The following is a 24,265-nucleotide window of genomic DNA, read 5'->3' on the forward strand; positions in this document are numbered from 1 at the left end:
TCCAAACTCGCATCACTGTGGAACTGTTCCGCTGCATACGAGCTGCTATTGCGCGATAGGAAAATCCTCCTTCTCGAAGGCCGATTATCCTCCCTCGTTCAAACTCCGTAAGTTGCTTGAATTTCTTATTCTTCCGTCGTGGAGGCATACTCAGGTCTCACTAAACGTTTGCCACTAACAAATAATCATAGACTATTTTCAACGTCCCGCTACAGCACTTTATTTATACGCTTTCAGCATCAATTCAGAGGGCGCTGCGCGCGCCACGCACGCGCGATGGCTCTGAAACTTTATTAATTTGCATAATATCCTATATCCATTATTAAAATAATATTTCATTTGATTCTGATGATTCCTTCATGGTGTTGCATTTTCTACAAACAGCAGTTTACATTTAAATCGTTACTTTGTTTGCTTAGTACTTGTACTTTTACTTGTACTTTTTACTCGTTACTTTTTAAAATAAGAACTTTTTACTTTTTACTCGTTACCTTTTTTAAAAATACTTGTACTTTTACTCGCTACTTTTAAAAAGTAACGTTGCCATATATGGCTATTAGTTTCACCAGTATACTTAAAACTAGACTTAAAATATTTAATAAGATATCAAATAAAATTTGTGATCCTCATTCTATTCTTTTTCCACAATTAAAAGCACAGAATTTTTTTACACAGAATTGCAACAATCTCTTCAAAATTTCAAACATGAAATTTTTTATGAATGTTAATAAATAAAAATGAGAATATTTATAAACATTTCTTCACGGTATCGCTTTTAGGAAAAGCATCACTTAACTGAAATGAAGTTCCCTTAGAATATCGTTTAACTGAAGTACAGAAACTATTTACTTATTTACGCATAGGAATTATTAATTTTTATTAAAAATTTACCTGGCTTGACTGTTTAATTAAGAGAGCTTATTATTTTCCAAAGATAAAAGTCCCATTTCTGTAAACCAAAAACTGTGTAAAGAATAAGTGACAGCAAAAGTTATAAAAATTTGTGTTTTTGAACATGTGTGCTAGATTTCTTTTCTTCCTGATTTTGTGTACTGCACTATTAAACAACTCGTTGAGTTCCTGAATTCAACAATACGAATGCAACGACGATCCACAGGTGACATATTTGGAGTTTTTGAAAGACATTAAGTAGCTTGAAATTAATTTTTTATTTTATTTCAAACGGAAATGTTAAAGTTCCAACCATTAAAGCTAATTTGAAATGTGCAACAAAAAAGTGCTTTTTGAAAAGTACAATATGAAAATTAGCAAACATCGATTATGGACTTCTTAAATTAAACTCTGTATAGTATTTATGTACAAAGTGTAATTCAATATTCTTATACAATGCTTTTGTACAATATTCTTGTTCAATATTTTTGAACAATATTTATTGCAAAACCAAATTAAATCACATTTCACATTGTATAAAATGTTATTAAATATTTAATTTAGAAATAAGAAAATGTAACCCAAACTATTTTCAAAATTTTTTTAAGATTTTGGCGATTGATTATTTTATTGCCATGTAATTTTAATTTTTATCGAAAAGGCGTCTTTATTGTTTGCGTAGGAATAGTTGGGAGAAACTGTTTAAAACATTCGTTCATCCACGATAAGACGGATAAGTTCTCCATTTAAGACGGAGTTAAGCTCATCCTTTTGTTAACATAGTCATTGTAATTTCTTTGTGCTGTCTTACTATAAGTCAATATATTTTTGCATTCAGTAGAACATCTGATCCATACAATACAAAAAGTAAGATAACGAAATTACCTTCTGATTAGGGAATTTATGCTATTTGTAGTATTACTGCTAAACATTACTTGTACAATGAATAAAAACTGCACATTTCGAGAAAAGGAAAGAAAAAAAATTCCAGAATATATATTGTAATCAATGTGATAATATTAAAACTGCAGTGTAGCGTATGAGTATTGTGACGAAATTAATTCAAAACCAAAATCAAGTTTTACGAACAATATCTTGTTAGCCTAAATTGTACAATTGTTATACAATTTTATAAAATTGCATCACATGCAGTATACATATATAATTTAAAAACTATTAAAACAATAAGGATAAAAGCTTTTTTATGCCTAAAACTGCAAGTAAAAAGAACTTTTTAGATGAAATTTAGAAAACTTTAACTTTAAATAAAGGACTTTATTTAGAGTTTTATTGTACTCAGCTGAGATTTTGTAAGAGGTTTCAAAGAAGTAAACTGATGGAAACGCAAAAAAAAATTTGACCTTCAAGTTGAAATATTTTCTATCCATGATAAATTGCAGTGAAAAATTACAAAAAACTTATTTTCCATCGTAAAAAATGGATATAAAAGTGTTACAAACAAAATCAGAAATATAATAAAGAAGTTGTTGCCGTCTTATGCAACTTGTCACTACTGACAAGCTTATTTCAAGGCAGAGGGGAGATTTTCTTCTTGTTTTCCAGTGGGGCCATCTATGGACAAGAATTCGACTTCTACCACACATATTCGTCACAGTTCGTTTAGCAGGAAGGAAGCATTCACACACCTTCCCTCCATACGCAGATCGAAATTTTGATCAGAACCAGAGCACAATTAATCTCCTATCCAGTACTCCCGGAGGTATTGATTTGTTAAAGGAACTTGAAGGACTTTGTGACTAAGACTGATTTAGCTTGCATTAGTTACCATTTATTACACGTTGAGTGTTCGCCGGAGGCGATTGAACTCTTGGACATGGGTGTAACGCCCTACCAGCCAAGCTATACCGGCCCATGAAAGAGAAGTAGAAATAAAAATAAATAAATGATACTTATATATTTCTGACACTTAAATAAATGTATCGATAATGGGCAAAATCTAATAAAAGAAAAAACATTAATGTGAAGCTTTTAGAATGATGTATTTCGAACTTAGTTTTATATAACCTGATATTAATTTAATATGCCAAATGTATGTAAATCGATAACGTAATAGTTAATGTTATATGCAGAAAGATCTAGTTAACTAGATACATTTGCTTCGATTCATTACGGTAACCCAAGTATTGAAACAAATTTAGTATATTCATAAGCATAGATGTTTTTCAAAATTTAAGAGATATTTTTAAAAAAAGTTTAATGATATTTTTGTAATTATGAATGCTATGAATTTTAAACTATCAATAAAAATTTTCTTTACTTGCTAATATGCTTTAACTTTCGTCTTAAAGCGTTTTTTTGAAACAAAAACAATTATATCCAAAATCAGTTAAAATAATTTTTTTTAATAAAAAAGTAAAAAAAAATTTAAAAAAATAATTTCTATTAAAAGATTTTATTACTCATAAAATTAAATTTTTAATTATAATAACCAGTTTTTTTTATCATAAATAATTTTCAAAAAATGTTTTTCATTATATAATGCATAAATGATTCATAAAGTAACTTATAAATCATAACAACATCCGCAACAGTCAGTTAGCTAGTCAGACCAACTGCATTACAGAACAATGTTGTCACGCCATTGCGCACCTACAAGCTTCACTTCCCAGACAGGATGTATTGATACCAATTGTTCTACAGCTGACGGGATTTCAAGCCGTCACTGGGAATAGAACCTGTTACTTCACAATTATAGCTCAGTGCCTTAACTCTGTAAAGTAGTGGTCACAAAATTACTACTAGAGTCCATCCAATTTAAGTCTTGAGGCAGACATTCAAAATGTCAAGATTGGACTTGATGGAATTTGTTTATGGAAGTCTCAGTTATTTAGCTTTCACATTAAAATCCCACAAAATCCTGTCAAGTGCTTTGAAAGGAGAGGCGGAGGTGGAAAAAAGGGGCAAAATCTTTTGTATAATGCGGCTTTCAAGAGAACTCCTCCAGACACCCGTCTCGCGTCGTAGCATGTACTATGGTTACGAGGAAAGGACACTTCAAATAGGGGTGTGGGGTGAATAATTTGGTCTTAATCTCGGCATAGGTCGTCGTGTGTAAACCAATCGACACCTTCTTTCCTCCATTTCACCCCCATAAGAAATTTGCTTTCGCTTGTTACCATAGTAGCAGACAAGCCCCAAACTTTTAGTCTAGAGGAGTTCTCCTCAAAGCCGCACTATACTGATAGTAGATAATGAGATAAGTTTTTAACTCTGGTAACATAGCTGAACATAATACATACAATTTATATAAATTTAAAGAATTTTGCGAGAGTAAGTTCATTTAAAATGGGAATTTTCCTAATTGTATTATAAATTTTAGTGAAATTCGACACAAATTCAGATCACAAATGTAAGTTAGGAACAAAGAAATATAAAAAAAAACTAATTTCTGTGTAAAAAACAATTACTTTTCTAACTTTATTTATTATTTTAAAGAAATATTTAAGCTATAATTAGTATCAAGGTAAACTCCATGGATATTCTAAGCGAATGTTTTCCAGAAAGGGCTTTCATATGTTTCAAATCAGAATGAGAGACATTTTTATGTTTTAAATATTAAATAATAAATAAATAAATATTATTTTTTAAATCGTAGCTAACTTACAATTAACAAGATAAAATCCATACATATTATTATCGAATATTTGTCAGAAAATTCGTTTATATGTTTTTCAAAATTCTTCAAAAGTTCTCTGGGAAAATAAGAATAGTTCAACAAGTTCAAAAGAACTTTGATTTGTGTGTCGAGAATAAGGTAAACAAAGAAAAAAAGATAATCGCGATCTTTGCTCAAGAGTCTTTACTTTTCTTTCGGATAAGCCCCCAGAACATTGAGAAGCACATGATTTGTGTTATTTTCCTTTAAGATATCTGACAAAATGGCTGCGAGAAAACTGGAATTTTTTTCTGTAATTCTTTTGCTATACTTATGGGGCTGCACCGCATTTCCTAAAAGTGAACTATTCCCGTTTGGTACCGAGCAGTACTTGCAATCATTGGATGATGTCAGCTCTGCAGAAGTGCCCCTAAGTGTACCAATTGTATTTTATGGAAATGAATATCGATCTATTTATGTAAGTATATATTTCAAATGCAGTCTTTTTACTAACGTTTCTAACGTTACGATAAGCTTATAATGTTATGTTTTATGATTGTGTTCATGTATATTATAGTTGAAATTTGCAGTGACTTTAATCTTCCTGTATGTGTGCCCTTCATGCAATTTTGAAAGGTCACACGTATTTCCTGTTATGAAATATATATTTTTATGAGTATAAATATCAGAAAAATATTGTAATTAGCACAAAATAATAAATCATTACAAGTAATTTAATTATTTTTCCCTTAATAATGGAAAAGTAATTATAAGAAAAATAAATAATTACGCATTTACTGATATGATTTCAATCTTAATTTAATTAATTTGCGTATATCTCAACAGAGAAAGATATTTACTATTAAAAAAGCACAAAAAAAGTTGGCAAAAAAGATACCTCACGGTTTTAAAAAAGATATTCTAAATTTATATGTAATAAGAGAGAAATTAGTTTCATAGTTATTTCATAAGAGCAATGCATAGAGCAAAGCAAATGCTTATAAAGTGTTTCTAACGTATGCATTTTGAACAAAATACATTCCCAAACTTCAGATGACAATTGAATGTAGAATATAAGGAGGAAGAGGAGGAGGAATAGACTACTCTGTAAAAAATTCCGGGTCAAATTAAGGTAAAAAGTGCCGACACTCTGGCTGCCGGTACTTTTTGCCGTGAAGTCCATTTTCACCTGAATATATAACGGAACAAAAGATCTGATAAAATGTAATTTTTACAGTAATAATTACAATAATATCTCTGAATCCCTCAAATTAAATAAATATTACTGCAAAGATTACGGTTTAATATTTTACGGTAAAAATGAATTTTACGGTGAAATGGGTGGTACGCTAAGTGGTGGAACTTAGTAACGTAATTTGATCCGGAATTTTTTACAGAAAAAGAACTTATTTTTGCGGTGTCCTCAGAATTGAAAATAGTAAAATAAATCTTTGTGATATAGCATGCATATGTATCCGAGTGTTGTTTCATGCATGTGAGCTCATATATGTGAATCCATCTCATACATGAGCCTGCTGGAAAGATAATAAATCACTATATTAAAGTATGAAAACATAAAAGCAAACATTAAAAAACTTTAATAAAAAACTATTTAGCAAAAATATTTCTAAAAAAATGTGCAGAAACTGCCCTGCAAAAAATTCCGGATCTAATTATGCTATGAAGTACCAACACTTTGGATGTATCATCCGTAAAAAACATTTTACTGTAAAATTTAATTTTGCCGTAAAATATTATACTGCAATTTTTACAGTAATATCTATTTAATTACAATGATTCAGTCCGTTCACTGCAATTTTTTCAGTAAAAATTATGGTAAATCAGATTTTTTGTTCCTTGGAATGTTCCGGTTAAAAGGGATTTTATGGTTAAAAAAAACCGGCACCCTGAGTGCACGTACTTTTTACCGTAATTTAATCCAGAATTTTTTGCATTGTACATTTAGGAGTCATTATTGTTATTGATTTGATGTTAGACAAAGATTCTAACTTCCTCATTTCCAATGCCATTCCAAAAATTATAAAAACACTAATTTCCAATTTATTAAATCATATCCTTCGTTCGTTTTATTTAATTAAATGAATTTTAGGGAACTTAGTTTAGCTTTTAAAAAATAAGTTTTAAATATTGACCACATTTTAAGACTTTCTCTTGAAATATGGATAATTATAAAAATATATTTTTTGAAAAAAAGAACTCCTTTTCAAACACTATTTAACTTTATTCATTCTACTAAAACACACTGTTAAAAGTTCCAGTTAAAAATTACGATAAAAAGTACCGGCATTCAAGATACAGGTACTTTCTACTGTAAAATAAATTTTTATCGGAACATATTACAGTAAACTTATATACCGTCTTACAGTAATAATTAGAGTAAAATCACTGAATCACTCTAAATAAATAAATATCATTGTGATATTTATGGTATAACATATAAAGGTACCAATGGATTTTACGGATGATGCACCCAAAATGGCGGTGCTTTATACCGTAATTTGATTCGGAACTTCTTTATAGTGTATAGGAGAAACTTTTGAAATAAAAAATTATTTTAAACGTGAAATATTTTGTATTTAGTTGCTTATTTTTATGACAATATAGAAATGTAATTGTATTCTTGAAATATTTTCAGAAGTTATTTCTGTTCTTCGATTGCAGAACCCTATTCTCGCGTATGATGCAAAAAAAATACAAAAAGTTCTGCCTTTTATTTTTGTTAGAAAGATTTTGAGATTACAATAGAGTAGGCATATGCATTGAAGGATTTGTTGGCAGGGGAAAAGTGCTATTTACAGATATTTTCTTTTTACTTTTGCTTAAGCTTATTGATGTATGTTAAATTCTCTGACGAAATTAAATCTAATGGAAATTGAGAAATTCATCTTTAAAGCATTCTTCTTAACTATGACGCGTTAAAAATACAATTATGCTGTTATTTACATAAAGTGAACATTTTAGAATTTAAAATCTGGGAAGCGTATAATATTTTAATTAAAAAAAAAGTAAAAATACGAACGAAAGGAAATATATAAAAAACTTGTTTTGTCACCTGATATATTGATGTTAAAATTGATAAACAACATAAATTAAAAAAACTTAGTTGTTGAAGTTGCATATACCTTAAAACTTGACAAAAACATTTATAACTTTTAATAATTTTGCCATCGATACTTTTGAAATCTGGTCATAAAACATTTCTTTTAATTCTTTGATCATGAAATTATTATTGAAGGCAGCTGAGTATCTTTTTTTTAAACTGATCAAACTGATTTTTTTTAAACTGACAGTTAAATCAGTTTTCTATTTTTTTGTATAAAATAAAATTATGAACATTTATATTTGTAAAATCTTTTGAATTTTGTTTTTACTCCAAGTCGAATAGAAGTTATGATAATTTAAAAAAAAATCATTTATTTTGATTATTACATTGATAATAGTGCCTTTTTTGTTCTATTTCTGAAAACTACTATTCTGGTTATTTTCCTTTTTTTTTAAATGCCATAATCTGAAAATATTTCATTTCGAATTACTTGAAATTTTGCATGAATATTTTTCTATACATAGAAAAATATTCATGCAAAATTTAGATTAGGTTACAGATTAGTTGATGAAACTATTATTTTATATTTTACAGTTAAAACAGAAATAAATAATAGAAATTTTTGGCCTTTTTAAGACAAATAAGTTTCAATATTTCCTGTTAAAACAATAACTATTAATATTCTGTATAATGTGTACTCTATTCCTTAAGTTGAGTTCTTATGAGTATCATAAAGCAAGAATAATGAAAAATAATAATTTTCAACAATGCTATGCGATTTTGAAAAGAGGCTGATTTTTGGTCTTTTTTGACCGATTTTTTTTTAATTGTATTCATACTATGTTTTAGTGTATAATATACACATAAATCAAAACAAAAATTTTTAAATTTTGCTGTCGAAAGTATTTGGGTGCCTTATTGTAGGATGGGATAATATGTTGTGGGCAAAGGATAATATTATTTTAGAAAAGTTATCATCCTTTGTCTTTACAAGCATTAGCCTAAAATTAAGTTTGCCACTGCTAAATAGTATTAAAGGTTTTAACAATACAGAAATCTATATTTCTCTGAGACACAAAGACTAAAACTGATTAAACAGAGAATATTTTATAACATAATAATAAGAATACTTCATATTGTTATTGTAAAAACACTATTAATTTTAATTTTACCGTCTTTAGAATTTTATATTGGAGTTTGTTTTATTAATAACAGCTTATTAATTTATTTATTATCCTTTTCACATTGCTTTGAGGAAAGTGTATCTGCTCTATTATATCAATTAATCTCTTTAGTTAATTAAACTAATACAGAAGAGAAAAAGAGTCTTTTTTATGCATAAATGATTAACATTTGCTATTTTGTTGTTGAGTAAAATTTTACAGCTAATTTCAATAAAATTTTTAAAAAAATGTAATTAAATGTTAATTTTTTATGCTGGAAATCACCTTTTTGACTATAAATTAATATGCAATTTAAGCAGGAGCATAATTTTCACTTGCCAACTCGCCATTGACGACGGAAAGTTTAAGAAAGGCGTGTAAATTTTGTTTAATGCGATTTTGTGTTTCAAAACAATCTATCATCCGTATTTTTCCCTGAGTTAGTGTTTACGTACAAAATTTGGGGAAAATATCTAAATATCTGTATGCAATTTCGCTAAGCCTTCGAAATCGCAAGTTTTGAAATTAGCTCGAAAGATTTACTCAGAATTTCAATAAATCCATCCCCTGATTTATTTTGATTTTGACAAATGGTATTTTAATGTCAAAAGGCAGTGGTATAAAAGCATGAAGTGTTAATAGCATTGAAACATTTCTGTTACTTTTCGTATTTTAATGCCTTTTAATAGTATGTGGATGATATTATCATCAAAACCTTCTGACAACCTTATTTAAAAAAGATTATTATTTTGCAATAAATATGTATCCATTTTTATACATCCTTTTATAGTTTTGGTCAGGGTTACCAAAAAGTTCTTTGTACTGCATTAGTTATAACACTGTAAAGTAATAAAAAAAATTTCTCCAATGCCCGACTAAGCAGTGATATTTCGTCATACAGACATTACAGGGCAGATTTGTTGGTCACTGTTGGTAGGTGGGCCAACGTTGCTCTCACAGTAAGGACAGATAGTACTGAGAAGGAAATAACATCCATGCCTTAACCAGGATTCGAACCCTGAACCTTTTTGATGCAAGACCAGTTTCGTGACTTCTACACAGGCCTGTCGGTTTAAAACAACACATTAGTTTACATATTTTTTGTGACTTTAGTGTTGAGAAAAAATTTTGAGTCTGACTAGGACCTTCAGACCTGAAATTTTGTGACCTGAATTGAATTACGTTGATTTTAAAAAATAATGTTCAAAGCTTATGAGAATGATATATTTTTTGAGTATTGGAATGCATTCAGATTTACTGCATCTTTTGCTAAAGTTGTCGTGGAAAATTTTACAAAATCGTTATTTTTATGTTCTAGTCAACAGTTGAATTGTAAAACAATCTTGTAAATTTACTTAACACCTAAAACTAGTTGATAAATTTATAGTCAATTGATTTATACGCTAAAAACTTGAAAAAAATTCAGAATTAAAATTTTTACAATTAAAATTATTTCATTTATATTTTATAACCGGTTTATAGAAGATAAGTTTCGATTTAAATCACGAGCTATTATGAAATAAAAGAAATTATACGGAATAATATATTAGTTTCAGGTTTAAGAAATTTTTTGTAAAATTTTTTAGATAAATTGTATTAAAAATAGTATTTTAAAATCAGTTTATATTAAAAATCATTCAGTTACTTAATTAATCTTTAGTCTAGCTTTACTATTACTTAATCTGTTTCACCTCAATTCATCATAAATAACTGTATAACATAAATTAAAATAGATGTCTTATTAAAAAATTGTAAACTATTGAATTCCTTATTTACGATGCAATGCTTTTATGTTGCTTTTAAATTTCTGTTAAGTATTAAGTTTTTACTCTGAAATAGCATAATAATCTAGGAAACAATTTATTTTTTAAAATGGGTAAATAAACTCTTGAATATAAATTAATTCTAAAATGATAAAATAAGCTTAAAATAATAATAAAATAAAATCGTTTTTCACGTTATAATAGAACTTTGCAAACATTCTTTTTAAAACAACCGGCATTTTCAAAATGTTGTCAGCATTTACACGTATTTCTAGCGAAACAAAACTTCATAATGTTAAAAATTACTGTGTTTTCTCTACTAACCCTTTTCTTCGTTTTTTCAGAAAGCAGTGTCTATTATTTTTATTAATATTATGAAAGAACCACTCTTTTTAATTTTTTTAAAAATATGTACAGGAATATATTGTTTATTTAGAAATCTCGAAATTATGCTTCAATGGAAGTTTTCGTCAATATCTAAAGTCAATATTTTACTCAAAATAAATTGTCATTTGTTTTAAAATTAAAATCTCACAATTTTTCAAAATTAGAACAGAAGTAAATAATTTTTTGAACAGAAATATTTGTTTAGAGCTTATATAATTATCTTTAGAATTAAGAGAAAGTATAAACATTTTTATGCTTTTTCAAAAAATTGATAAATAACAGCATGAAATTTGTTCAAAATAACAGTATAAAAGTTTTTTGGCGAGGTTGTTCAAATCAGGGTTCCAGAATTCGGAAAACAATTTTTAAAACTAATTTTTTTCTCATCAAAAAAAGTTTAAGCTTACATGAACAATATTTGTTGAAGCAATTCAACAGTGAGTAAATATTTCGAAAACGCCTGGTCACGAGTTTTCTTTCAGCTGCGTATAAATTCTCTTTATAAAATTTCACTCTACATTGAGATTTCATAAGCTGCTGATGAAGAAAAAAATACTCACAAATTCTCTTTATTTTTCCAATTGGAGAATTCATACACTCCTGATAGGGGAAGAAGCACGTAAGAATTCTCGAAATGAAATTTCCTTCTATGTTGAGAATTCATAGGTTGTCGATTAGGGAAAAAGTACGCAAGAATTTTCTATATAAAGTTTTATTCTATCTTGAGAATTCATAAGCAGGTGATAAAAAAAATGAATTCGCACTGTACAAAACTTCATTCTATTTTGAATAAAACTTCATTCTTCTTCATTTATTCATTCTAATTTATGCGCTGCTGATAAGGAAAAAAATAAGCCTGAATTCTCTTTTTAAAATTTTCCAACTTTAGAATTCATATACTACTGATAAAGGGAAAAAGTACATAAGAGTTCTTCGTATAAAATTTCAATCTATATTGAGAATTCATATGCTGATGATAAGAAAAAAATTACGTAAAAATTTATTCATAATAATTTATTTCTTATCTAATTGCTATAACTTTTATTAAGAGTTATCAATGGGTGGGCAAAAACAAGGACAAGGAAATACAGCATAAAACCTATAACTGAACCTATCTAATTTAGAGCATTCTTATCAAAATACCTGAAAATTGATTTCCGATAAGGAAGCTATAATTTCAAGATAAAACAAGCTGTGAAGTTCTTTGACTTTAGAAAACAACTGAATGACTTAAATCAGTGAATCGAACACTCATGTCACCCGCCTTAAACTTATCTGTTTGTTGAATTTTGACATACTATACTTATCTCTCATGCAAAGATTAGCTCCTGCTTTTTATTAATGAAAAAAAAATTGAACGGGTAGTATTTATCGTAAAGAAAATATTGTAATCAGCAATTTTCAACAAGTGTCGGGATTTAAACAATTTGAGAATGGAAAAAATGTAGACTACCGATAAACTATTACGTAAATAAAGTCTCAAGGTAGTTTAAAAGTGGATTATGATAAAAGTTGTTTATTTTAAATCTTCTGTTAAGAAAAAAATATTTCTAAAACGCAGTTTTTAAAAAAAAATTAGATTATTTAAAAAAAAAATAATAAAATTCACCTTGATAGATAAAATTTCAGAAGCTTTTCACGTAAACTTATAAAAATTTCTGAGTAAATTCTGTAAAATATTTGACTTAGTTTTGAAATTTATAACTATTTAAAAAGAATTTCCCTTGATGAAGCCAACAAAACGGGTAAGAAAAAAGGTGAAATTGAAAATATTATTCCTCACTGTAAAAAATCGATGCTTAAATTTCATGAAACTTTAATACTTTAAGTTTCATGAAATTTGATTCCACTTCTAATATATATATAAAAGATTATTATTTTGCAATAAATATGTATCCATTTTTATACATCCTTTTATAGTTTTGGTCAGGGTTACCAAAAAGTTCTTTGTACTGCATTAGTTATAACACTGTAAAGTAATAAAAAAAATTTCTCCAATGCCCGACTAAGCAGTGANTTACAACAATATATATATATATATATATATATATACACTAAAAATGTGTTATAAAAATGCAAAGTGTAGTAAAATTTTGTTATATTAACATGATACCTTAGAACTTGGCATAAATATAATTTATTCGGTTAAATTTATTGTTAAATTTTTATTTTTTGCACGCATGAAAATATTATTATAATTTGTATAACCAGAATTTCCATTAATAGTTCAGATAGACATATGATCAGAAAAATAGACACAAAAAATGGTTTAAATAACATATATTTTGGTTTTATTAACTAAAATTCTTTCTTTTTTTTACCAGAAATGCCATTACCATACAGTATTGAAATTCTACCAGATTTTTTTTCTCTATGTAGAATGATTTAAAAGACATCTAAATATTTTTTTGTTGGTATAATCAATATGAAAATTTTTGTTGTGGTTTCAGGCATCGAAATGCATGTTTTAATGTGGACACCAAAGTAAACTCGAAAAGTGATTTTTCTTATTTTGCTCAAACACTTATAAAGTTAAACAAAAACTGATTCTTGTGCCAATTGGTGTTTCTATTAGTGTCTGTAGACATATTTTGAAGATAGAGATTGACATTAGGTAAGCGAATACTCTCAGAAATAAAACTCTCGTTTTTTTGGCGATTCAGCTGTATTTCGTTTATATTGAGAATCATTTCGTCTCGTAATTACGTGATATGAGACGAAATACGAACTGTTTGTAAAATGTTTTAAATATGTGTAAATGTCTTTTAGTTATCGAATTAAAAAAATCTGTCTCTCTTTTTTAATAATATTTACTACTAAACAATTTTGTCATTATTCAAAACTTATTGGAAGAAAAAATCTTATAACTTTTTAGTTTATATTCATGTTCTAACTAAACGATGTTTCTCTTCTTTTTCTCAGGTAAACGATAATGGCTTGCTTTCATTTCTAACAGAAGTTCCTTCGTTTTTTAATGCACAATTTCCACTCACTTATCCAATCATTGCCCCATTGTACTCTGATATTGATGTAAGAAGTGCAGGAAGAATATATTACAGGTATTTACTATTAAAAAAAATTCCTTATTTTTTATTATTTCAATATTTTTCTTTGATTTATTTACAAAATGCATGAATTATTATATTCGTATTTATTTCAAATTTGATTTAGTAAAAACAGTTTAAAATAACGAATTGGATGAGTCTGATAATAAAAAACTTCATTATCTTCATTATTAAAATTAAAAAAGGGGGTCATGATTAGATTGCCCGAATCCGACGCTCTTTTTCAAAATATGATGTATTATACAACAATATCTCAATAATTAGAGTTCAAAAATTAGGTCAAGAGAAGGTCACGAGTAGAAATAACATCATTTTGAATAAATTTTTCAACCTTAAATAGAGATAAAAATTGTAGTTTTTTTCCTTTTCTCAAAGATCAATTAAATATAAATGATTGAAAAATCATTTAACTCCAGGAAATAAACCTCACAATTTCTCATCAGTTGTATATTCATTTTAAAACTTATCCATCGGATATTTAAGTTTAAAAAAAAAAATCAAGCATAATTTTATTATTGCTTTGATTAATTGGAAATGAAAAAAAAAAGGAGAGATAAAAACGTTCTGTAAGTTTAACGAGCGAATAATTACATTAGAATTAACATAAAATACAAAAAATATAAACTGAAAAGAAAAATTATTAAAAAACGTTGGAACACTTGTTCTTAGTGCATGCTTAGGAAACAATTATAACTAATTCAGACTTTTAAAACAGTGAAGAAATATTTCGCAAGCAATAATGTGTGTTTCCAAAATATTTATAAGTACCTAAATTTTGACTTTCTTTTGGCCAACATTAGTACAGTACAAATTAATAATGTACTTCGCTTCCAGAAAAATGTGTTCAATTTTGAACTATAATATAGTTATTATAAATTCCGTTACCGTTATTATAATGATTTAAAGTACATTTTTATTTTGAACCATAATAGTGTGCAAAATCCTTATAAATTGCAAAACATTTCTGTCCAAAGGTTCAAACATGTTTAGGATGATCTTGGCGACAAGATGGGCTTTAAAATTTAAACTTACGAAACACGATAGACGTGTCCTCATCATCAATTGCTGCACATTGTTTGGATTTTGCTCATAAATTCAATTTCACAACGCCAAAATTACTTTCACACTCATCATCAGCTCATCTTGATGTCCTGGAATCTTGTTTTAATCGTATAAATGCTGATTGCTTTGTTAAAGACATTAGTTTCTCAACACCTCTCCATAGCGCGTGGAACTGCATTTTACCCTGATTTACCACTCTTGGCAACTATTTTTTTCTTGTTCAGTTTTTCATTTTTTTTCCTCTCTCGGCTTCTGCGGTTTTCTGTTTTTCGCTTTTATTTTTCCACCTTTCGTTGACTAATCTACGTTTTATGTTTGAAACCACTTTCGTTTCTTCTCATTTACGTTCAAGACTTGAAAATCGGAATCTGTTTTTGAGCACTTGAAACATGCCGACTGTTATTTCCTATTTATATATTTTTTAAGCGATCGAAGTTTTTAATCTAATAATGTTTGGGATGGTTTAATTAATATGACCCGATTTGTCACTGAACAAAAAATTGCAACAAATTTGCTCGATACTGTGGTTTAGTTCGAAAACAACACTTCATTAAATTTTTAATAAAAATGGAACTAAGGTTTTTCTTTATTTCAAATGTTTACGTGAATTGCTCTTTCTTTTTTTCAGAGAGACTCAAGCAGAAGAGTTGTTAGAAAGAGCTGCTCGAGATATAAGAGCTCATTTTTCAACCGCTGCCACTTTTCAACCTCGTAGTCTCTTCATCGCCACTTGGGATGAAGTCGGCTATTATGATAAGAGAACAGACAAAGTAAGATGATTTATGACTCTTTAAAATGATTTGGTGCATTAAGGTGCTTTTTTTTAAAAGTAGAACAGTATGATAGCAATTAATTTGTTCAACAACTTTGTAATGGAGTTCATTTATGCATGTTAATAAACAAGACAGTTTTGATTTTTAAAATGATAACTCATCTATAGGAGTTTGGGCGTGTGTTTCTTTTATTACTCCCGAAACGTTTGTGCATGGGTCTTGAAATTTGGGCAATAGGTACAAGCGGAAATTTCAGTTTTTCGGTTCTAAAAATCGTCCAATAAGTAGATTTATTTGTTAGGGAGGGAGATGTGAAAATCAAACTTTTTAAATAGAATTAGCATTATGTATTGTTACAAACGATTCCGTTTTTTTTTCTAAGTGATGTTTGCTTCAATCAAAAACGAGCTTCAGAGGCAGTTTATATTGCTCGTTCTTTAATAATTATTAAGTTTTGATTCAAAGTTAGTTTTGAAAATCAAAGTGGATGACACGTATGGATGACGCTATCGAATTAGCATTTTGAAAACTATCTAAAACCACATGTTTACAAGTTACGCTTTTGAAACTTGTTTCTAAGCATGCTCTCCTTTTGAAACGTGCTTATTTACACTGAGTATATTTAAAATAATAATCCCAAGAAACTGAGTGGAAAGATTAACTTGATTACTTAAAAACTCCATTGGTATCAAATTCAAATAGAAAAAGTTGATTTTCCAAAATGCAAGGAAGTATTGTGAACAAAATATTCAGAAAATTGAAAATAAATGCAATAAAACAGAAATTACTCTCTAATTTTAAGAGAATTACTTTTTTCGGAATTTGTTTTGTTTTATAAAATGCAAAGACCTCCTTAATTAAATAAAAAAAAATTGATATTGAAATGTTTGATTTAATTATAAAGTAAACATGTTTTAGCTATAGACTGCTTGATAGATGACTTTCTACACATTTGTCCTCCCTTGAGAAAATGTTTATTCATTGTGTTTGGCAAAATTGACTCTATATTTACGTGATGCAGCTTCAATATTCCTTTAGTTTTAAAATCAGTACAAACAATTTTGAGGTATCTGTAGTTACTTTTAAATTTTTTTTGTAAATTTGGAGTTAGATTTAGATTAAAATCTGACATATTTGCTTCAGTTTGATAAAATTTTTATTGATTGAAATAATTATGAGCGAGTCTCAGTAACACAGTGTCAAAGTCACTTTACTTGTATTCGGGATCAAACCAGTTTTAGTTACGTTTTCTTAATGACTTTAGGATTAGCAGTACAAAATAACGTGTGAGGTTTGAATTTTATTCCACACATTTATTTGTAATAAAATTCTTTAGGTTAATACATTTCAAGTGGTTATAGCATCAAATGGAGAGGACAGCTACGCTTATTTTCTCTATCCAACTGGAGGCGTTCAGTGGATTCAAAGTCAGGGAAAGAATCCTAACTTGCCAGATGCAAGAGCACAGGCAGGTTTCATGTCCGGAGATGGACGACTCTACACTCTTAGAGGATCGGGCACAGAACAGGCTAAAAACTTCGACAGGTAAGCACAATGAGCCAGATTTAAAATGTTCTATATGGAAACTAACACTATACATTTTCCCAATAAAATGCAGAGTAACAAAACCATCTGTCATTCAAATAATCTCATTTGGGTAAACGCGTTTGATGCTTTTGCCCATCTTAACCATTAAAAATAGTTATTATTACAGATACCCTCAAACAAAGAATGAACTTAATGAAATCTAATTATGTGGCTTAGTAGAGCAACCCTGGTGTGCTAGAGTAAAAACCAGTTACAGATTTCATGCATTTTTAATATTATTTACTTTTTAATGTTGGAATATTATAGGGTACAGCGGGTCATGTTGTAATAAAAGGTGCCAATATCTACAAAAGTGAGCAACTTACAATTTCACAGTAGCTTAAGTTAGTTCTAAAAGTGTTTTAAAAAGTTCTTAAAGTTAGTTCTTTGCATGAGTTAAGTTAGCCTAATTGGAACAATTCCGTGAATCTATTTTTTTTAGGTGTAACATTAAATTTCATTATTAGTCAGGCAGTTTTAGTAGTCACATCATTCGTCAAAGTTGGTGTGAGTAAAAATAGAAATTTTAAAAAATTAAAAAGGTTTTTAAAAAAAATTAAAAACTAAAAATGTTTTAATTAACCGTGACTTTTCAAAACAGATGTTTGTTAACTGAAAAATACACATTGTATATCTGTCTTGATTATTGTTATTTGTAATTTGATTACGTATATTTAGAATGTCCAATGCAAGAAAAGCAGGCATTTGGCTGTTCCACATCGGACGCGTCGTTGGATCTGAAGGAAATGTCCTTCCACCAGACATGGATTCTCAGGAAGGAGGGGATGGTAAACAAGATGGACATTCAACATCAACATGCGCAGACACATTACTGCCCTGTCCACCTCATTCGACTTGCGTCGATAATCCAGAGAAAAGCGGATTTTGCTGCATTTGTAAAGAAAGCTTTTTTGGAAATGGGAGAAATTGTGTTGAGAAAAGTAGGTTTAACACTCAATTAAGGCACCATCACTGTGATTTCCTGAGAAAGGGCCATTTTCTTTAAGTAAATTTATGAACTACATAATATATATGAAATCATATTTATAAAGACTTTGGTAAAATGCAATGATAAGCCACTTTTTAAAGTGCTATTTTTATTTTAAACTCTTCTTTAATATTGTTTTCTGACGGGTATTCTAAAATTTCTCGAGATGACATTGCGTTACAAAAAAAATATTTTTCAGAGAACTTACAGAGAAACAATGCAGAGAGCTGTATGGGAAACGTTGTGTTTTTTAATAGAAAGATAATTTGAAAAAGTTGCTTATCATTACACTGTCACAAACCCTTCATAATAAATTTCACAATATTTTAAATTTTCCAACTAAATTCAAAATATTTAATGAAATAAATTATGTGATACCAAAACAATTGTGAAACTATTTTTTAAAGATAATATATAAGAAAAGCATATTCTCTGGTTATTAAAATTTTTATTATTTTAACTAAAACTATTTACAACTCATGTATCTACATAATGTAATTTACATAAATGATGATGGTAGTCTAATTTATTTTCAGGAAAGGGTCAAACAAATGTTAAAAAGCAAGGTCTAGAATTAGAAAGTATCTTATTTTTCAAAATTAGACTTTGTTTAGGCTATAATTAAAAATTTTATTGGACCACATTTTAACTTCACTCAAAAACTATCTTTGTAGGTACTTTAAAAGTACTTTTAACTTAGTATTCTTTTAAAATTTCTTAATTTTTGTGGTTATCTTAAGGTTTTTATTTTTATGCTGTGTGTTTTTGGCACCTCTTCGTTATGATAACAAATAGAGTTTTATTGGACAAATTTTAATTCCATGCTAAAAGTAATTAAACTTTAAAAGTATTCTTCATTTACTTTTATTACAACCGGCTTACTTTTCGTAGTAGTTACTTTATTGTCTCTATTTTGACTTTTATACTAAATGTTCTTGACTACTCAGGAATACTCTATCAAATAGAGTTTTAATGGCCCACAATTTAATTTTATGAAAATATCTCATTCTTTAACTTTAAAAGATTTTTCCTTTCGTAGTAGTCACAATAATGATTTTACCATGACTTAAGCATTATTTGTTTTAATTTCTACACTATTTATAAGGAAGTGTATTAATGATGATTAGTTAATATTTCCCCTACAAGGCTGTAAAACATTAAAACAATTGTTACCTAGAATAAAACACAAGATTTATAATGATACAAAATAATTTTGGTTGATAACTAAAATTGCCTTTTTATTGGATACATTTTAGATTCTCCTCAACGTATGAATGGAAAAGTCAGTGGTACAATTAATGATATACCACTACACGAAGCAGATCTTCATGCTTATATTGTTACAGAAGATGGTAGGACATACACTGCAGTAAGTCGTGTACCACCAGGCATTGGCTCAGATTTGCAAGTGCTTACACCCTTTGGCGGAATCGTGGGATGGCTTTTTGCAGTTTCTAGAAGTGACGCTCCAAACGGTTTCACAATAACAGGTATCACTAGCTATTTCCTTATTGTCAGCGAATTTAATGCTACATAGTTAAAATCACAATTACCTCTCAAAAACTCAACTCATTCGTATTTGTGAGGGTGGAATTCTGCAAATACAATTTGGACCACTTTCGGAAAGGTCTCGTTTGCAACCAATAAACTGCTTTTAATCTAAGTTTAAATTTTTTTCTGACAGCTATTAGCAAAATTTCATCACATTATCGCCGAACAGATTTTATCGTCTACCGAAATTCCAACTAATGAGAGCTCAAATCTCAGCAGAAGCACTGTGCCTAGTTACAATTTAATTTCTAACCATTTTTTGACCACAGCTTGTACAATTTATCGTCAATATGATTTTTAACCACTTTTCGAATAGTTAGAGCGTTTGAAAAGGAAGTACGATAGTTTCTCTCTTGATTTTCAAATTGATTAAAAACTTTGAAGTTAAGAAGCTATATGAAATTAAAAAACTGCATTAAGCAAAGTTCTAATAGAAAGCTTCCTGGAAATTTTAGAAAATATTTTTGGCAATTGAATATAAAAAATATTATGGAATGGGAAAATATCGTAATAAAACAATCGCATACAACTGAGAAGAAGAGGAGAGGAAGGGGGGGGAGGAGTGTTAATACATGGAACCGGTCTGCTCCCCAGAAGGCATATTCGAGCGTTACGATCGCGAACAAGCAAACTTCATGTCGAAATTTCGGCCACTAAAATGTTGACACTTTTCCAACAAAACAAACCAATAAGCACGAAACTAATAAAAAAAAATTTTAAAACTACGCATTTAGGTATACTAAATAGGATAAAATAATAATCTTTTTGCGAGACCTAAAAGGCGTCAGACCTTCGGTGGTGATAGAAGTTTAACTTCTATCACCACAGAAAGTAACAGCCGCAACTTTCGAAAGTAACTTGAGAAAATTGGATCGAAATTGCTAAAGATACTTATGAAAGACGTGATTTCCTGATTGTGAAACGGATTTCGTTTTAGGTCAGACAAAAAAAACATTATTTTTCCTTTTTTATGATATTTTAAAATGCAGTCCTTAAAATATATATTATATTTCATTTTTTACAGTATTCTTTTACTGTTTTTACTATGAAAAGCATAATAATCAATTTGAAAAGGAAATTATTTTCTTCTACAGGTGGAGCTTTTAACAGAACTGTTGAAGTTGACTTTCCTCAATCAGGTCATCACGTTTATATTGAAGAAACGTTCTTGGGACCCGATGTTTTCAACTACATGAGAGTTCAAGTAAAACTCAGAGGAAGTGTACCGTCTGTTCCTGTAGGTTCCAAAATTGAAGTTCCAGATTATGAAGAAGAATACACCAGAGTTTCTCCAGGTTTTTATCTCATTAATGAATTATAAGAATTTAACTTTTCTTATTTCATCATTTTCAAAAGAAAGAAAAAAGCTGTGTATTATACTAGAGGGCATCTATATAAATACTTGATCTTGCCTAATTCAGGTGTGGGGATTCATTTTCTTGGGAAATTGAGGCACATTATCAGAATTAAAATTTTGTAAAAACCCATGCCAAGCCGGGAAATGTCATCGTTCGAGGTTAGGGAAACTTTTCTATTATAACCTGTTTGGAAGCTCACGTAGAAATAGTTCATAATAGAGAAACGCTCCTAGCAGCGTATGACGACATTTCCGAGCATGGATTTCTATGCAATTTTACTCCTGATGATGTGTCCTAATTTTTGTAGTAACATTTATTGTATCCCTGTTATAAATAACGTTTTTAAACTTGTACATTTTAACAAAAAATAGACTTAAAACATCATTTAAAAAAAATGGAGCTTGTTGTTGTTGTTTCAAATGGGACGTGCAAATATCAGCAGGCTTGCTTGGTGAAACGAAGCGAATTTGAGGCATAGGGTGCGTTTCTTGCTTTTCAGCGGTGCCTATGACCAATACGATTTCAGCCATACACGTCTGGAGCCTGGTTTAGAGGGTGAGCCCATTCATACACCCCTTTAGTTATCATCAGATCGTAATTTTGACCTGAAAGAAAGAATGATCAATCTCCACTTCAATACCCCCAGAGGTATTGATAACTGGGGTTTGAAAAGACAAACCGAATGCATAATTGAAATCGACATAAAAATATAAAAAATTCGTTAAAAAATCTCATTCAACAGGAAAATTTTTTTTTCCCCTATGTAATCAGTAAATTTATTCAGTATCAGTAAGTTTTCAGTATCAGATATCAGTAAGTTTTTTCAATCTAAAATTACAATTATATTAAAAAAATACTTATTGAAGAATTTATTGCTATTAATTTGCTTCATAAGCATTTACAAAAATTCAAAGCATTTTTAAAAAAAAATGTTTAACCAAATTTAGCAGAATTAAATGGTAAAGAAAGCTAAAATTCATATTTTCTTTTTATTCTAATAAAAATCTGTATTTATATGCTTATAATAAATAATTTAACTAACGTAAATCAGAATTAGCAAATTTATTAATTACATTACCTTAAGCTAAGCTAACTTTAGCTATTATCTACTTTTGCTTAGGAAAAAATTCCAAGCATATCTATACATTTTACCAAGGAGATCTATAAAATTTCAAAGACAGAAAAGGTATAATACAAATCTACCTTTCTGAAAATTCTGATTGCAGAATTGTTTTAGCAAAATTTTAACCAAAAAAAAAACTTTCAGTTCAAAATTATCATATTTTTCTGATTCTGATAGATTGAGTGGAAAAGATACTGCCGAGTAGAGTAAATTATAATTGGATACCTGTAAATGACGTCACGTTTTGGAAAATTGTAGCAAATCACCACAATTCAACAGCCAATCAAGTTCGACACACACGCGTGACGTCCTTGGTATGCATTCCGAAAATTAATTCAGCGCGATAATAGTTGTACTGTTAACGCACAACTTAGCAGTTTCAGCGGTATTGTTCTTCTCTATTTGCAAGTACCTAATTATCAGTTTATAAGTGAAAACTAATTATCAATGATTAAAAACATGAACTCCGTTCGTATCCGATGAGAATGAAGCGGCCTCTTACTTTAAGCGTTACCATAAATTTCTGCTCATCCGAACAAAATTTCTGAAAAGCAGTTTTTTGTGCCCATTTTTAATAAGTTTCAAATGCAGTTTTCACTTTTTAATATTTTGTACATAATGCTTTTCCAGGGCAGATTCGTTCACATTCATCGAGATCTTATAGATTAGAAGGGAACAGTCTTGAAGTACCCTTTACCTTGGACCAAACCATCTCTTACACCGAATGTGAAGTTCCGATGTCAAGCACTCGATTGAAAGTAGCAAGGAACTTTATTGTATACGACGCTCAGGAACAAATAGTCCGATATGCTATGACGAATAAGATATCTCCTCTATCAGGTGAGACTCAAATAATTGAACTCAGAATATGTATAATTAGTCCAATAAAATTTTTTACCGCTGGATAAAAGACTGCTTACTGTGAAATTTGTTTTTGAAGGAAGGTATTTTTATGCTTGGAAGATTTCGTTCTCAAATAAAGGAGCTGGCCGTTTAATTTAACAGTCAACTCTACAAATTTTGCTAAAGTTCGTTACAATTTCTGGGACTGGCTTTATTTTCAAAAGAGGGATCTGACTATCAAATTTAACAGCCAGAGTGTAAACAACGAGAGCTTAGAGTTGTTATTTTATGCTTAATCGTAAATGAGCTATAAAATGCGTAGAAGACCAATTATTATATCTATTTACTTCTGAACTCTTTATAGGTAAAATTAAGTTTAATATACAAAGTCAAACTTGGAGTAGTAAAGTTGTGAATTTTTTTTGGTTAAATCTATGTTTCGTTCAAAACGACAGCGCTAGATGTGTTACTTAACAGGGTCCACCTTAAACTGATATGATGGCAATGAATTGCCATCATATCAATGGCCTGTACAGAACTCAAATCTGAATTTACTTGAGTACCTCCAAGAGGAGTTAGGTCACCGAATTAAGGACTGAAACAACGGTTCGTAAAAGGTGGGAGAACTCAAATGCCTTCTCCTAATCGAGTGGTAGAAAATATTAGCTGCCATACAAGAACTTCTAGAAAGCATGCCCTGGAGGTTTGAAGACGTTTTTGCTTCTTGCGGAGGCTTTGCCAACTACTGAATATGAATAAGTTCTGTGTTTTTTACAGGTGTCAAAATAATTATTAATAGATAATACACGCAAATCACCAAATGTTTGTAAGATTAATGTCCTCGTTAAAAATTTCAGTTGAAGATCCGTGCAAAGAAGGACGTCACCAGTGTGGTCCAAACAGCAATTGCGTAGTTGAAGGTGATTCCTTCCGATGTCCTTGCAATCAAGGTTACCAGTATCTTTATGAACAAGACGCAGGGGAAGGAAGTCCAACATGCTTTGGTATGTAAACTTTCAATTTTCGTGAAA

General features: G+C 29.2%; 1 protein-coding gene across 1 annotated transcript in view; it reads left to right on the forward strand.

The window, feature by feature from the left end:
* Positions 1 to 4,691: 4,691 nt before the first annotated feature.
* LOC107436951 (Nidogen) overlaps positions 4,692 to 24,265 on the forward strand; it is a 36,100-nt gene continuing 16,526 nt past the window's right edge. Inside the window, exons 1-9 of the mRNA XM_043049784.2 lie at positions 4,692 to 4,985; positions 13,807 to 13,943; positions 15,640 to 15,781; positions 17,121 to 17,329; positions 18,050 to 18,312; positions 19,616 to 19,849; positions 21,005 to 21,205; positions 23,022 to 23,231; positions 24,092 to 24,238. Coding sequence (XP_042905718.1) covers positions 4,791 to 4,985; positions 13,807 to 13,943; positions 15,640 to 15,781; positions 17,121 to 17,329; positions 18,050 to 18,312; positions 19,616 to 19,849; positions 21,005 to 21,205; positions 23,022 to 23,231; positions 24,092 to 24,238 — 1,738 coding nt within the window. The 5' untranslated portion in view covers positions 4,692 to 4,790. The remainder of the gene's footprint in view (positions 4,986 to 13,806; positions 13,944 to 15,639; positions 15,782 to 17,120; positions 17,330 to 18,049; positions 18,313 to 19,615; positions 19,850 to 21,004; positions 21,206 to 23,021; positions 23,232 to 24,091; positions 24,239 to 24,265) is intronic.

This window comes from Parasteatoda tepidariorum, chromosome 2 (assembly GCF_043381705.1).
Source record: "Parasteatoda tepidariorum isolate YZ-2023 chromosome 2, CAS_Ptep_4.0, whole genome shotgun sequence".
In the NCBI taxonomy this organism is placed as follows: domain Eukaryota; kingdom Metazoa; phylum Arthropoda; class Arachnida; order Araneae; family Theridiidae; genus Parasteatoda; species Parasteatoda tepidariorum.